This window comes from Podarcis bocagei (assembly GCF_964188305.1).
Source record: "Podarcis bocagei genome assembly, chromosome: 1".
In the NCBI taxonomy this organism is placed as follows: domain Eukaryota; kingdom Metazoa; phylum Chordata; class Lepidosauria; order Squamata; family Lacertidae; genus Podarcis; species Podarcis bocagei.
The window spans coordinates 42,013,579-42,027,332 of record NC_138125.1 but is presented as its reverse complement, the minus strand read 5'-3'; the positions used below and the strand labels follow the sequence as shown (position 1 = coordinate 42,027,332).

Genomic DNA, 13,754 nt, shown 5'->3' with positions numbered 1-13,754 from the left:
TGTGCATTAGCAAACGCCAACCCTTCTTGGGGTCCAAAGACCTTATAGTCCAGGGTACCACACAACCACTAACAACCCAGTATAACTAGCAAGGATCTGCTGAAGCAAGCCACAGCACTGCAGCATGGAGTTGGGCTATAACAGCCTCTGGACTTCAGATACTCCTGTGGAGGCATATGAATTCTCAACACTAAGTAAGCAAAGGCGATATCAGTGCAGTGAGAAACTGCAAACTACACCCTTATTTGGTGTTGGGGGCTATTTATGTGTTATTACCATTTTCAACAAATGCTTGACATCTTTTCTGTAGTTCATACAAAAGTTCAGTGTTTGTGTCATGTTCTCAGTACCCATCCTTTTACACTCAATTCCTCAAACTCCCAGTAGCTACACAGTCCCTAATAAAAAAGATTTTGGTTTCCAAACAAACCATTTTGATGAAGTATTTCAGAATAGTTCTTTGGATAGGAAACAATTAGTTTAGGTTGTTTTGTCACGGGATGGTTATTAAAACTTAACACAACAGCAGCAGCAACAAAATAAAATCAAGAAATACGGTTCTGTCAGTAAGAGGCCCAAACACAGGCTACTATTGTATTGAAAACAAGACTAAATAAAACCAGCAAAATATTTTTACAGTATAAAAACGTGCCACATTAAATATAGTGTTTGATGGTCTCTATCTCACATAAAACACAGACATAGATGCACAAATCCCCACTTCTTTTCTACTGCCAAAGCAATTACGCACCGCCCACATTCAATAGCCTTCAACCACAGCACTGGCATAGGCTAGCCAGTATCATCTATGAAGTAACCTACGCCAGTTTTTAATGCACAACGGAAATCTGGTTTGCTCCCAGCTGCTGGTATAATAATTACTGTCCTATGGTTGCTAAGAGATACTCTGACTTTTTTCCAAGACTATTAAAACATTTCTGTGTGCACAAGCAAAAGGATGCTGGGTAAAAGCAATAAAATGACTCTCCAGCTGTAGAAGCCCAGCAGAACTCAAAGCCAGATGACAGCTGTAGAGAAAATGAAAACCAGACTGAGATCCTCTCTTCTTCAAAACTCCTCTCCTCACTTTTCCCAGGATGAAGGTTGGGTAAGAGAACGCGGCGCTCTTCTGCAAGCCTTGTTAAAACAATCCTCTATCCCTGAACAAGTGATCTGACAAAAGAGTAAAGGAGACTATACTCTCCTACCTCTTAGAAAAGGCTACGTATTTTCTGACCCTTGTGCTTATTAGTCCTTTCATAAGACTGTATTTTTAAAAGCAACACCCATATCCCATTTGAATTATGAATTAAGACTCAAGTTCAAAATAACCTCTGCTTTAGTGATTCTGCAGAACAGAGCAATTACTTTCAATGCCAACAGCTGTTTCCCTACAATTAGTTGCATATTTTCTGCCCTACATCCTGAATACCTTCAGCAGCGGCCTAGAATCTGCAGAATATTTTCCGGTCATTTAAGACAGAACATTTCCCATATAAAGCACATCCTAAAAGCATAGCTGAATTACAGATACAACATTTTCCTCCTTTTAGGATCCCAAATGAAAGCAAACTACAAAAGCAAAACAGGAAGAGTATCTTTTGAAGAAGCATAAAAGGATATAGACAGCAATCTTGTGCCTAGTTTACTCTCAATAAAGTAACGTAATTCAAAACCTTTTGTATTGCAAGCAATGTTCAATTCCTGGCAGGTGTGGATCAATTCAATCTTCTTGCAAACATAGACATACTAATCTTCATGCAAAATTTGCCTCCTAAATTGAACAGCAGTGATAAGAGCACTCACTTCAGCTTCATGGGGGATTAGACTACTTATAACTGCAAATCAGCACAGAAAATTTGATGCGACTAACAGATTTTTGTAGAGCTTTTGAGTTTACCTAGCTAGGTTATTGTGTCATAAATTTCTACAGACAACAGTCTGCTCTATGAAGCCTCCAAATTTAATTACAGAAACTACAGCAGTAGACCAGTTCACACCACTTGTAAGAGTTCACAAACCAGACAGTTTCCAACCTGCAAAAGAAAAACAATTGGAGAAAGGGAAGACATTTCCTCTGCAGTGAGCACAGAAACCAAGTGGGCTGGTGGAATAAGGGCTGAATAATCATACAGGAGCCCATTCACCTATCTATAGTGTATGCAATCCCTTGCTGCCTACGGCTGCCAGGTGGGCTGTCAAACTCTGAAATCTTTTTTTGAAAATCAAAATGAACCATTAGTTTTCATTTTTGTAAAACAAACAAACATGTGTGCAAAACTTCAGTTGCTTTGGCAATCTGCAGCAGATAGTCTGGGCAACAGTCATTACCACTATACTATAGCAAAAAGGTGGCTTTTTAGTACTGTACTGTACTTTGTGACATGTTGTTCAGTACAGCACAGAATATAGCATCTTCCCCTTTTTTAGCATACAGAAAAATACCCTGAGAGCACAAACTCCTGTTCTCCAAACCTAAGATATTGCAGTGCAGCAGACTAGTCAGCCATTTTATGAAGGCTGGCCAACGTGTTTTGACATTAATTCAATTAACAAAATAACATATTAACAGAAGTTTCCACTCAAGCTCCAGATTGCCAGGAAATTACAACCACAGTCTTAGCAGACATGTTATTCCGGGCAAAATGGATATGGCATCCTATCTTGTTAGTTCCAGCATCACCACTACCTTGATGCTGGTTGGCTGCCGGTGGCAAAGTGATGGACTTCCCAGATCTGTCCACTAACTGAATAGACAAATGGAGTCTATGTGACTGAAGTTATCATTCTATGTTACAAGTACTTAATTGGCAACCAATATCATCCACACAGAATAAGAGCTGAAGGCTCCCCTGTGCCTTCATAAACTGTCTGACAGAAATCCTGCTGCTGTGCACTTCAGCAGTTTTCCTTCATACCTCTCAAAACTATTTTTACTCATTTCTTATTTCTTCTGTCTGTTTCCTGTCACACCTATGCTTACCTGAACTTTAAACTTCAAGGCTGAGGCCTGGTCTGTACTTTCATATCTCACATGGTCATTTTTCAACTGATCCTCTCTGCCCAACACTCATTCTCATTCTCATTCTACCCAGCATTCCATTCAACACCATTTAACTTTCTCTCAAGAAAGGTTCATACCGAGCGTCTATGTGAGGGTGAGGGGGAACACCCTTATGAAATGTCACTGACTAACTTTAGCCAGTAAAACAATTTTAAAATATAAACTAAAAACATGTCAAACAACTCATGGGTAAAGACACACACAAACCGTTTGCCAAAGTCCACAGTACACACAGGACAAATCTTTTCCCCACAATCACCCCAGCAAAGCCTATGGAAGAAAAACAACATGCCAAAGTCCACCCTGGCATCATGGTTGGAAAGTTCAGGATCTGGCCTGCTGGCCTGATCCTGTTCCTAACTTGCCCTAAGCAGTTTAGGAGATGGTTATCTCAGGACAGCCTGCACCCAAACTAGCTTGGGTGGCCTGAAAGCTTGAATGTGTCTCTGGACTCTGCACTAACTTGGGAAATTTGGGTGGCCAGAGGCACATTTTATTAATTTCAGTTGGTACTCCAGTTACCTTGCCACAGTTGTTCATGCACTAGTGACTTCCAGACTAGGCCATTGTGACGGCTAAGTGTAGCTGGTTTGCAGGGCCTTCCAGCTGTTGGCTAGGGCCAATGATCTTATCAGATCACGCCGCAGGTGCCAAATCCCTGGGACCCCGAGCACCCACAAAATTCCCCATGAAGGGGCCGGGCACCCACAAATTTAGGTGCCAGGGTCATGCATGCTTCATGGCATCCATGGCCCTGGGCACCCATGGTTCCGAGGACAAGTTGGCACTCCTGGATCACACTGAAACTTCATGAGTGCACACGGTTGTCAGTGCATATCTAGGCTCAATCCTAAGTGCTGATGAAAAGCTTTACAGCTTTAAACCAGAGGTGGAGAATCTTCAGCTTGCGGGCCTAAATTAGGTCTGGCAGACCTCTGAGATTGGCCTGCCTTGGCACTTTGGGCTAACAGCAGCCACCTTTCTTAGTCCTGATGTCATATAGGCAAAGAAACATTTTCCCCTTCCAGCCAATGCTTCAATACACTCCTCCTTTTTTTCCTTTTAACGTGTCCACCACCCACTGCACATCCGTTTTATCTTGATTAAGCTTCAGCTTGTTTACCCTCATCCAACCCAGAACATCCTTCAGACACTGGAACTAGAAAAAATAGTAACCAGAAATTTAAATTTGCAGTTACAGAACATAATTTTTGTTAAAAAAACCCCAAAACAAATTGCCAAACTGCCTTGACTTTATTATCGGATAAAGAGATTAAGAGTTCCTGATTAATCCTGCTACTTTTGGTTGGAAATTCCTAATCAGTTCAGTTAAGCTAAATATTTAGAAGTGAATCCAAGACATAGGATTTTCTTTGCCCTGGGCATTAACATATTTTTAACAAATTACAGAACGTCTGGGGGTTTTTTATGATAACATGTTCTGCAGAAATCTCAGCATTCTTGGAAAAAAGCATTGATTTTTACTCTCAAATTTTCCAGGGAGATGGTTTCTGAATCTTGCACTAGAATCAGATTTTCATCCATTAGAAAGCTCCAGCCTAAATTAGCAGACAATCGGTAACCATTAATTTTTATTTCCCCCACTGGATGATGTTCCTCTTAAGTTCTGCATAGCATGAACTCACCCTTCTAAAAGCTAAGCCAAAGCAACATTCTCTTGCTCTGTGCTCTCCACATAGGTCCACATTTCCCAGAATCCTACTGGTTGTTTCCCCCCCCCCTGCATTTATTGCAATCTAAATTACTTTCTTTCGAGCAATGCACGAGCGTTCCAAACGGGGTCCCTTCAGAGCATTTTACAGATGTAGTAATAATTCCTTGCCAAAATCAATGCAAACATTGATTCTATCTTCTTAGCAATACTGTAACAACACGGCATCAATGAAACAGTCATTTTGTGATCAACCAAGATCCCAAACTCTTTCCCCTGTTGCTGAGCCCCCGGCCGAAAACAAAAACGTCTCTTATCACTCGAAGTTCACAGCCTTCTACTTGGCAGAACTCAGTTTCATTCCATTTCCATTACTGCAGTTCTTGAGGTCACCCAGTTCTTCCTGTGGAACTTCCTCATCCTTATTCTGTATTAATAATGCCTCCCAAATTAGGATTGTCTGCTAATGTCAGGACTCTTACTTCCCTTCCCAAACACATTACATATAAATTATTAAAGAAAACCAGCTGGGTAATTCCGCAGTGACCAACATAAAAATTGTAAGATTCTTTACAGAGTATTTTCTGTTTTAGCTAATATTATTTGAACTAACACAAATAACACAAAACTATTTGTGAGTTAACTGGCTTGATCTTCCCTACAAAAATAATAAAGAAGTATGCCGCAAGTAGTTTAAATGCTCTATTTTTGTGGTGTTTTAAAATAATGTGACCAACAAAACAGTTTTGTAATCTCAAGAATTTATCTGTAACCTGGACAATTGTTTTCTCTAAAAGTAGGGGGCGGAGAATCTCACGTGAGGCAAAATACATAAGGAGCTAATGTTTCATGGGGAAGTGTGAAAACTTATGGTAATTTTTATTGGAAACTATGGAAAAATGGTTTTCAGGCAAAGGACCAGTGACCAATGTAACATGTTACAATTCATTGATAGACACCCATAAATAAATGCCTCCTAAGCAAGGTCCTGGGCCCATGACACTTCACTATGCATTCATAAGTTGCAGGTCAGCATCAAGCCCGTGTAATGACTACAGGGATTTACATTTAGCTGTGGCAACACCCTAATGATCTGTTTCTTTTCAACCCATCATTCTCAAGCTCAACATTAAGGAAGTTGCCAACTGACACCAGTATTTCAGTTGCTGTTTTTCTGAAACTTTCTTCCAGGATATTCACATTTCTCATATGGACACCATGTCTGTGGTGTTTGTTTTCAATTATGTAAAAACAAACAAACACCACAACGTGACATTTTGTGTCCATTTTCCAACCTTTATTGGGGGCTTTCCTGCTCCCTGAGGCAAGGCAAGAGACCTTCACCTTCTGAGGTGATGTTGTTCTATCTCTAGGATTGGCGCCCCCAGTCTGTGGGCCACTCTTGGCCCACCAGGCTTACGCATTTGGTCTATGAGGCTATTTTGGGCAAACTATGGCCACCCACCCTACACCTTTTCATCTTTGCTTATCAACATGTGTGAATGCTGTTAAACAGATGAAGCACACCCCATCTGATTACAGAAGGGACGGTATAGTTTATTCTCAGATAAAATATATGAGAATGTGTGATAATCTTGATGATGCAGCCTGCTGCCTATAAGGATGACACAGATACTGCCTGAAAGACCCACATGTGTTGCCAAGTAATGATATGCTTTTAAAAGCAAAGACTGGCAATTTTCCCCATTTCCAGGCTTGTAACTCATCTTAATATATGGCAATTAAGTCACACACTTACGAAACAGTGATCTACTTGTGTGCAATAATCTTTGACTAAAAACAAAACAAAAAAACCACTGAAAACACATCACAACAATTGGGTTTTCCAACACTGCAATAAGAAAGTAATCTAATCCTTATTTAGATACATTCCAGGTTAGGACCTCCAGAACGAATCAAGTTCTTAATCCGAGGTACCACTGTATATCACTTTTAAAAGCGATAGACTACCACCACACACTAAGACCATGGCTGAAAAGCTTTCAATTCACTACCTTAGTTAAAGTGAAGCCTTTCTGATAATCCAAACTAGAACAAGAGTTTCCAGCTCACGTGAATGAAATCCATAAACTCTAACCCTTGATTCCCCATACGTCCACTGGATTTCACCCATGGATTTTTTGTAGTCACTGTGTATTACTTGTCTACAGGAGCCTTGGGAAGAACATTGAAGTACTAATGATCTTGCTGTTGCTTCTCATGTTGTGTGACTGAACCTTAACGTTGAAAATGGGTTACAGGTTTAAATCCTGATGAGGCCTGCCTGACATTAAACCCTTTAATCCGCATGCAATCAGAGGACATTTTTATAATACTACAACCTTCACAAGTATCAGTTTTGGCAATGAACATTTTTCTTCTAGAGCTCAGCCTTAATTCAAATTAAGCTTCAGGCACTTTAGCACCCCTTTGCCTTAGTTATATCCACTCACTCTTTCATTAACACATCTAGGGTAAAAAAAGAAAGAAATGTCTCTTAAACAAAACAATAGCTTATGTCTTTGAGAATTAAATATGACAAAGAAAAGTCACCCAGCCTAAACTCTACAGTTACAAGGCAAGACGGTTCACGTGGTTATCCTTCTGCAGATTTAAAGTTCAAAAAGTTTTAACGAATACAAGTAAGACTACTTTCAGCACTGAAAACTCCTGTCATCTCTTCCAATACAATTAACATAATGGAAGCTTAAAGCACTTACTGGAAAGCCATCTACTGGTACTTCAATTTCATCATGTGACGTCAGACAACCTATGGAAGAATAAGACAAACATAAAAATCTCAAGTTTCTTTCAGATGTGAGAGTTGAGAATTTAGTAGGAGGCAGCTTCCTATGTACCCCTAGCCAGACTCTCCATTTTTTCTGAGGCAGCTATTCTGAGTGATAGGGGCTCTTTTGGAATCCAGGCAGAGATCTTTCTCATCACCTAAGTTTTGTTATATGGGAGATGACAGGGTTTGAACCTGGGACCTTCTGCATTCAAGGCATGTACACTACCAATGTCAAGTTCAAGCAAACAGAGAATTATGTCAACAAAACGTATCAAATTTCATTCTGATAATTCAGGGCTCAAGAGAGGCATTACATTGCAGTGTGTTTAATGCCTTTCCTAAGCCGTATGAAAACTGGTGTGGGATCAGACAGGGGTTTGAACTTTAAATACAGAATGGTGTCCTGAATGTGCACAGCACACTTCATCCTGATATTTCAACATTCACGAAAGCTAGTATGTTACAAAACATGCAGACTCAAAAACAAAAGACACACGCTGCTGAACAAGGTTGCTAAACCTGAAGGCCTCACTTCACTTGGCATAATATGAACTAAACACATTTGCAAGTAAATAATCCTCTGGAAACTATTCAAAATCGCAGCTCACAGCAAAGCATCATAGAAGCTGACAGAGTGTCAAGGAAGAAGGTTAGGTAACGTTATACAAGTGAAATCCAAACAATTAGATAAGTGGCCAATGCTCTATAAAAGGTAGTGAATGTCCTTCAATGAAAGGATCTTGACTCTCTTTGGTAGCTTTGTATATGGCTTTAAAAATATTAAACACAAATTTGTGATTTGCCTCTTCCCTGGGTAAGCAGGAATTATTACCATGGCTGACTTGCACCATTGTGTTCTATCTCTGCTGTAACCATTGCTCATTACCCCTCAGCCACATAGACCAGCTCTGTGGGAGCTGCATGTTGCTCTCTTGCTCAAGGCTAAAACAGGTGCTTGCCTTTTAACATTAATGAATGTACATTAACACTGTACCTAAATGTACAATAGTTATGCTTCTGCTCTTCATGTTTATTTTGAATATTAATGGGGCCGCCCAGAGTGGGAAAAGAGAAACAACTGCCTGCAGATAACCAGTCAAAAAGGCGACTGGCACAGTTTTATTAACACATATAGTATTACATCGTGGGTACTACTATAATTGTTATTTTAAAATTATTACTATATATTTAAAAATGCTTATGCAACAGAGATTCATACCTTGGGAAAGATCTTCTACCGCCCTACGAATGCCTCTATCAAATGCTCTTGCATCAGCAGGACTCTGAAATGTCAGGCCAAATTTTTTGTCATCTATTTTCCAGTGGTGAAAAGTTGGCGTAACCTTATTGTAAATAAGGTCCTTCTTCAACGTACACTCCAAAACCACCTGAAAAGCAGAGTTAAAGGAAAAACTTAGCATAAGGGACTTCTGTACACAACAAGGTTTAAAAATAAAGTCTACTCTCAAATGAATCATGTCATGGACCAATTAGCTCCTCCCCAAAGCAGACAAGTTTGTGAAAAACCATTTATATATAACCTACTTGAAAGAAATTTAGTTTTTGCCTTAGTTACTGGCTGTTCCCGATTCCAGGCTATAATACAGCAATACCAATGCATTTTTTTTGTAAGTACACAGTGACATGGTTGGCATATAATGCTAAACCATGATTAACATTCACCATAGTTAATAAACCACAGTTGAAGCCAAGGCACCTGGCAGATGATCACTTAAACTTCGGTTTATTACACCACAAAATAGTTAAAAGCACCAACAAGAGCAGTCAAACCTTGAGAGTGGTTTGATTTTGATTTTTGCTGCTCTTACACTCATGGCTACACCTTTTGGTTGTGACAGCTCCTTAACTATAGTTAAGGAGGAGGCCGGAGTTCACACATAATGCCAAGATATGGTTCGAGTTAACCAAAGTTTATAAATCAACAACAACAGTTTTAGCATTATGTATAAACCAGGCCAGCTTGTAAACTTAAAACAACTAAAAGCAACTAAATGTATGAACAGAACCCTATGAATCTACTAAATTTAGAACTTCATGCCCAGGATTCTTATCCCACAACAAATATAATAAAGAAAAATCCTTCCAGTAGCACCTTAGAGACCAACTAGGTTAGTTATTGGTATGAGCTTTCGTGTGCATGCACACTTCTTCAGATACACACAACTATTAAAGTCTTGATGAACCCACAGATGCTTTTGTGCAGTTTATTCCAGTGTAGATATGTATGCACACACACACATAATTCACTTTGTACAAAGGGAGGTAACAGTTAATTACATGCAAAACACATGTAGCAAGCCCAGGCTGCCTTTTATGAAAAGAAGGCGAATTATGGAGAAGGGAATTTGAAGACAGCAACATGGCCACTTTTCTCTTCCACTCTGATTGGCTTCTCACAAGCTGATTTTCCCTTTACATTGGCTCCAAACACTGCCCAGGTCTTCTAAAATGTTGGACAATATTCTCGAACTGTGTAGACAACATCCTGAACCAGGTATTAGCGAAGAACTGGCCAAGAGGTTATTGACTGTACCCGGTCTTCCTTCTCCTTCAGTCTTCCTATTCAATTTCATTCAATCACATCTTGTCTTTCCTCCAATGGGTTCAAGGTGACACACATGGCTCCCCACACTATATCCTCACCCTGTGAAAGAGGTTAGGCTGACGTATGTGTAATGCCTGGCTAAAGGTGATCCAGTGAACTTCATGGTTGAATGGGGATTTGAACCAGTGTCTCCAATACTCAAGCAAAACACCACATCCATGCCCACCTCTCTCATCTCACTACTCTACTCTTGCTAAGTCTCCAAATGCTGTGAAAGGATCCACTTTGGAAGAACACCATGTAAAAGAAAGGGTGTGCACAATTTCTCTTTGTTCAGAAAGTCATGAATGGTGAAGTTCTTCCCATGCCTTCCTCTTTGAATTCATTTGTCTTGCTGCGGTTAAGCAAGGATACCAGACAATAAGATGCGTAACACGTAACAGAATAAATGTCTCATTATTAAACCGGAAAGCAAAAATAAATATTATCAAGTCTGTGGCATTTGAAAATCTAAAATACTGAAGCCTGAATGTATGTTTAATTCTGCATATAAAAGAAACTCTCCATTGATGTTTACATAGCTTAAAAGAGCAGCAGACCTGTCCAGGTTAGAGTGGAAGGTAATTGTTCCAACTAGACTGGCTGGAGCCAGATCTCGGAAGGGAAGTATAATAAAGGAGGAAGTGTGCAATTATGTCAGGGGTGCTTTGTGAAAAGAAAGAAGAAGAAAACCCTTCACATTCCAACAGAGATCTAAACAAGCTGGGTAAACAAGTCCAGAAATAGTCTCTGTCACTCCAAAGTGAAATCCATATCCTGGGTGCTATCACTTTTCAAGGTACCTGACAGGCTCTTTGTCAATAACATATCAAACTAAGATTCTTATTCATGAAGCTGTACCCTGTCTTTTGCCACAAGTTATCTTCAACTAAAATACAGTGATTTTACTGTGTATCATAACACCACATCTCATCCAGGCTGAGAAAGCAAACCTTTTGCCTGAATTCCGATTAAAACTCCTTCCTGGGTCTAATGCAAATGTTTTTTTGTGCCAAAGATCACACACATTTTCAGCTATAACTATATTTTTTTTATGTTTTCGAGCAATCACAATGGCAAAGGCATTCTTCATAATTCAAAGTCAAATATGTCTGAAAGCTTAGCAAGTAGAATCACTCCCCAATGTGTTTTCTTAAAAGCTTGCTCATTTTATCACTTGCAAGAACCAGCTCATGATTCTATCTATCTACCTATCTACCTACCTATCTATCTATCTATCTATCTATCTATCTATCTATCTATCTATCATCTAGTGTGTATCCTGCTATCTATTTTCTCTGAAAGTAATTCGTCTCATTGCTCCTTTTGTAAAACAAAACGAAGAGAGGTTTTGGGCCATTGCTTTCTATTTAGTTTACCTTGAACCACTGGAGTTCTAGCCAATTCATTTCTCACTGCCTGAAGCCTTGGTGTGATAGAGGAAGTGCTGTTACAGAAGTCAGCCCTATTTTAGAATTGCTGGTGTCAGGTCAAAGACATCTTAAAACAAAACAAAAGCCTGATAAAGGAGAATGGATGCTCTGAGGAACAGAAAGTACTGTGAATCAGTACTGTTGAGGAAGATTCTGAGAGGAATGTTCTCTAAAAAGAACTAATGAAGTTCTTTCTTTAGCAAAGTTCATCAGCTACTGGATCATTTCAGATATGAACTACAATACATTGCCATTATGAAATTTGATTGTAAGTAATGTTTGAAGGGTGGTAAAATTATGCTTTATCCATTACTTCAACCTAATGGGCTATGAATTTAAGACATTTGGTTCATTTTCCAACAGGGGAATTCCAACTGCTCAAAGGTTACTTGGATTTTTTCCTCAATTTTCCAGGAATTTGCTCAATCATGAAGACTTGCTTTCCCTTTCTATCCACCCACCCTTAATCACCTCATCAAATGGTATGGCATAGGAAGGGAAGTTTGAGAAATCTCCAGTCAGTCAGAGTCATGACATCCTAGCTGTCGTGCTGCCTGGTGGTATCACTTCATGTACAGGAAGGGGCTGACGAATGAAACCCCCATTCCTGGAAGCATTCCTATTGTTCTATTTTATTTTAAGAATAAGTTTTAACTTGTATGATGCTAGCTCTGTTTTACGCCACTTACATCCCACTATTCCATGATAAAACTAAACTCACAGCAGCTTATTTTATATATGTGTGTGTATATATATATATGTATATGTGTGCGTGTGTGTATATATATGCGTGTATATCTATATAGCTATATATCTGTATGTATGTGTATGTTATATACATAAATATAGTTATATACATATATATGTAAATATAATTATACATATATTAAGTTTGGCCATGCCTGATCTAAACCCTAATGGGTGGTTTATGGCAGGTACAAAGGGCGGAAATGCAAGAGATGACAAATACAACATCTCTCCAGTTGGCCAGCTGAGCCCATGTGTCATTCCTTCCTGTTGCCATTTGCTCCATACCTTTCAGTGCTACTCTCGATTTCCTCTGGCACCCAGTCCCAGCTGCCACATTTCCTTATGATTTTGCGCATTAACACATTAACTGGGAAAGGAGCAACTATGCGGGGAAGAAAATGAACTGACCAGGCAACAAGCCTGATAGTTTGAGTTAAACGTTGGTTCGGAAACTTGTTTTAATGGGAACTCTTATACCATATATTATTTCCTAGGATCAGTGAAAACAAAGTTTCTGAAGTTCCCATGCTGTTTCTGCTGCCCTCCTGCGTCAGTCAGCAGAGACAGAATCACCTGTAGGTCTTGCACAATGCTTGCCTAGCCCCCCCCCCCCCACCATCAACAAGTGTCTATGCCATTGTCAAATGCTCAGCCTAAACAGCAGCAGCAGAAACAAACTTGGCCTCATGGGTAAGAGCTAGTAAATCATTGCCACAGCTCTTCTCAGATACAGTAGAAGCTTCTCTTCCCAGTTCTTCCCACTTTCAACTGTTCACGTTAGGGAGCGCATTCGTTCTGCGTGTGCCCAAAATTACAAGACAGATTGGGGTGATTCAGGGAAGGTTCTCTCATGTTTCCAAGTTGGACAGCACTCCAAGATGTCATGAGTCAGAGCAGGGACTCCTAAGCTTCTGAGTAGCTCTGTGGTCTTGGATGTTCAAAAAACACATTTTGGAGAAGTGAAACCAAGATTTTTTTTTTGGGGGGGGTGTTTGTGTCAGGGGGAAATCTTTAATTTTGATGGAGAGTTCTAGCTTTGTAATCACAGTGAATTATTTTCCCAGAGAACTCCAATCACATTGCTTGGGGGGGGGGGATGTAAGTCAATGCAGAGATAATGAAGAAGAAGAGTTTGGATTTGATATCCCGCTTTATCACTACCTGAAGGAGTCTCAAAGCGGCTAACATTCTCCTTTCCCTTCCTCCCCCACAACAAACACTCTGTGAGGTGAGTGGGGCTGAGAGACTTCAGAGAAGTGTGACTAGCCCAAGGTCACCCAGCAGCTGCATGTGGAGGAGCGGGGACGCGAACCCGGTTCACCAGATTATGAGTTTACCGCTCTTAACCACTACACCACACTCCAAAATCCAGTGGGGTGGGTAAATTCTCCACGAATGACCCTTGGGGCTAAAGGGTCACTGCTGGGAGACAACTTTAA

At 40.0% G+C, this 13,754-nt stretch overlaps 1 protein-coding gene across 1 annotated transcript in view; it reads right to left on the bottom strand.

The window, feature by feature from the left end:
• The window catches only part of SPRED1 (sprouty related EVH1 domain containing 1), a 75,798-nt gene that overhangs the window by 11,879 nt on the left and 50,165 nt on the right, over positions 1-13,754 (bottom strand). The window contains exons 3-4 of the mRNA XM_081209593.1: positions 8,747-8,915; positions 7,457-7,506 (exon numbers count right to left, since the gene is read on the bottom strand). Of these exons, the coding sequence (XP_081065719.1) occupies positions 7,457-7,506; positions 8,747-8,915 (219 nt within the window). The remainder of the gene's footprint in view (positions 1-7,456; positions 7,507-8,746; positions 8,916-13,754) is intronic.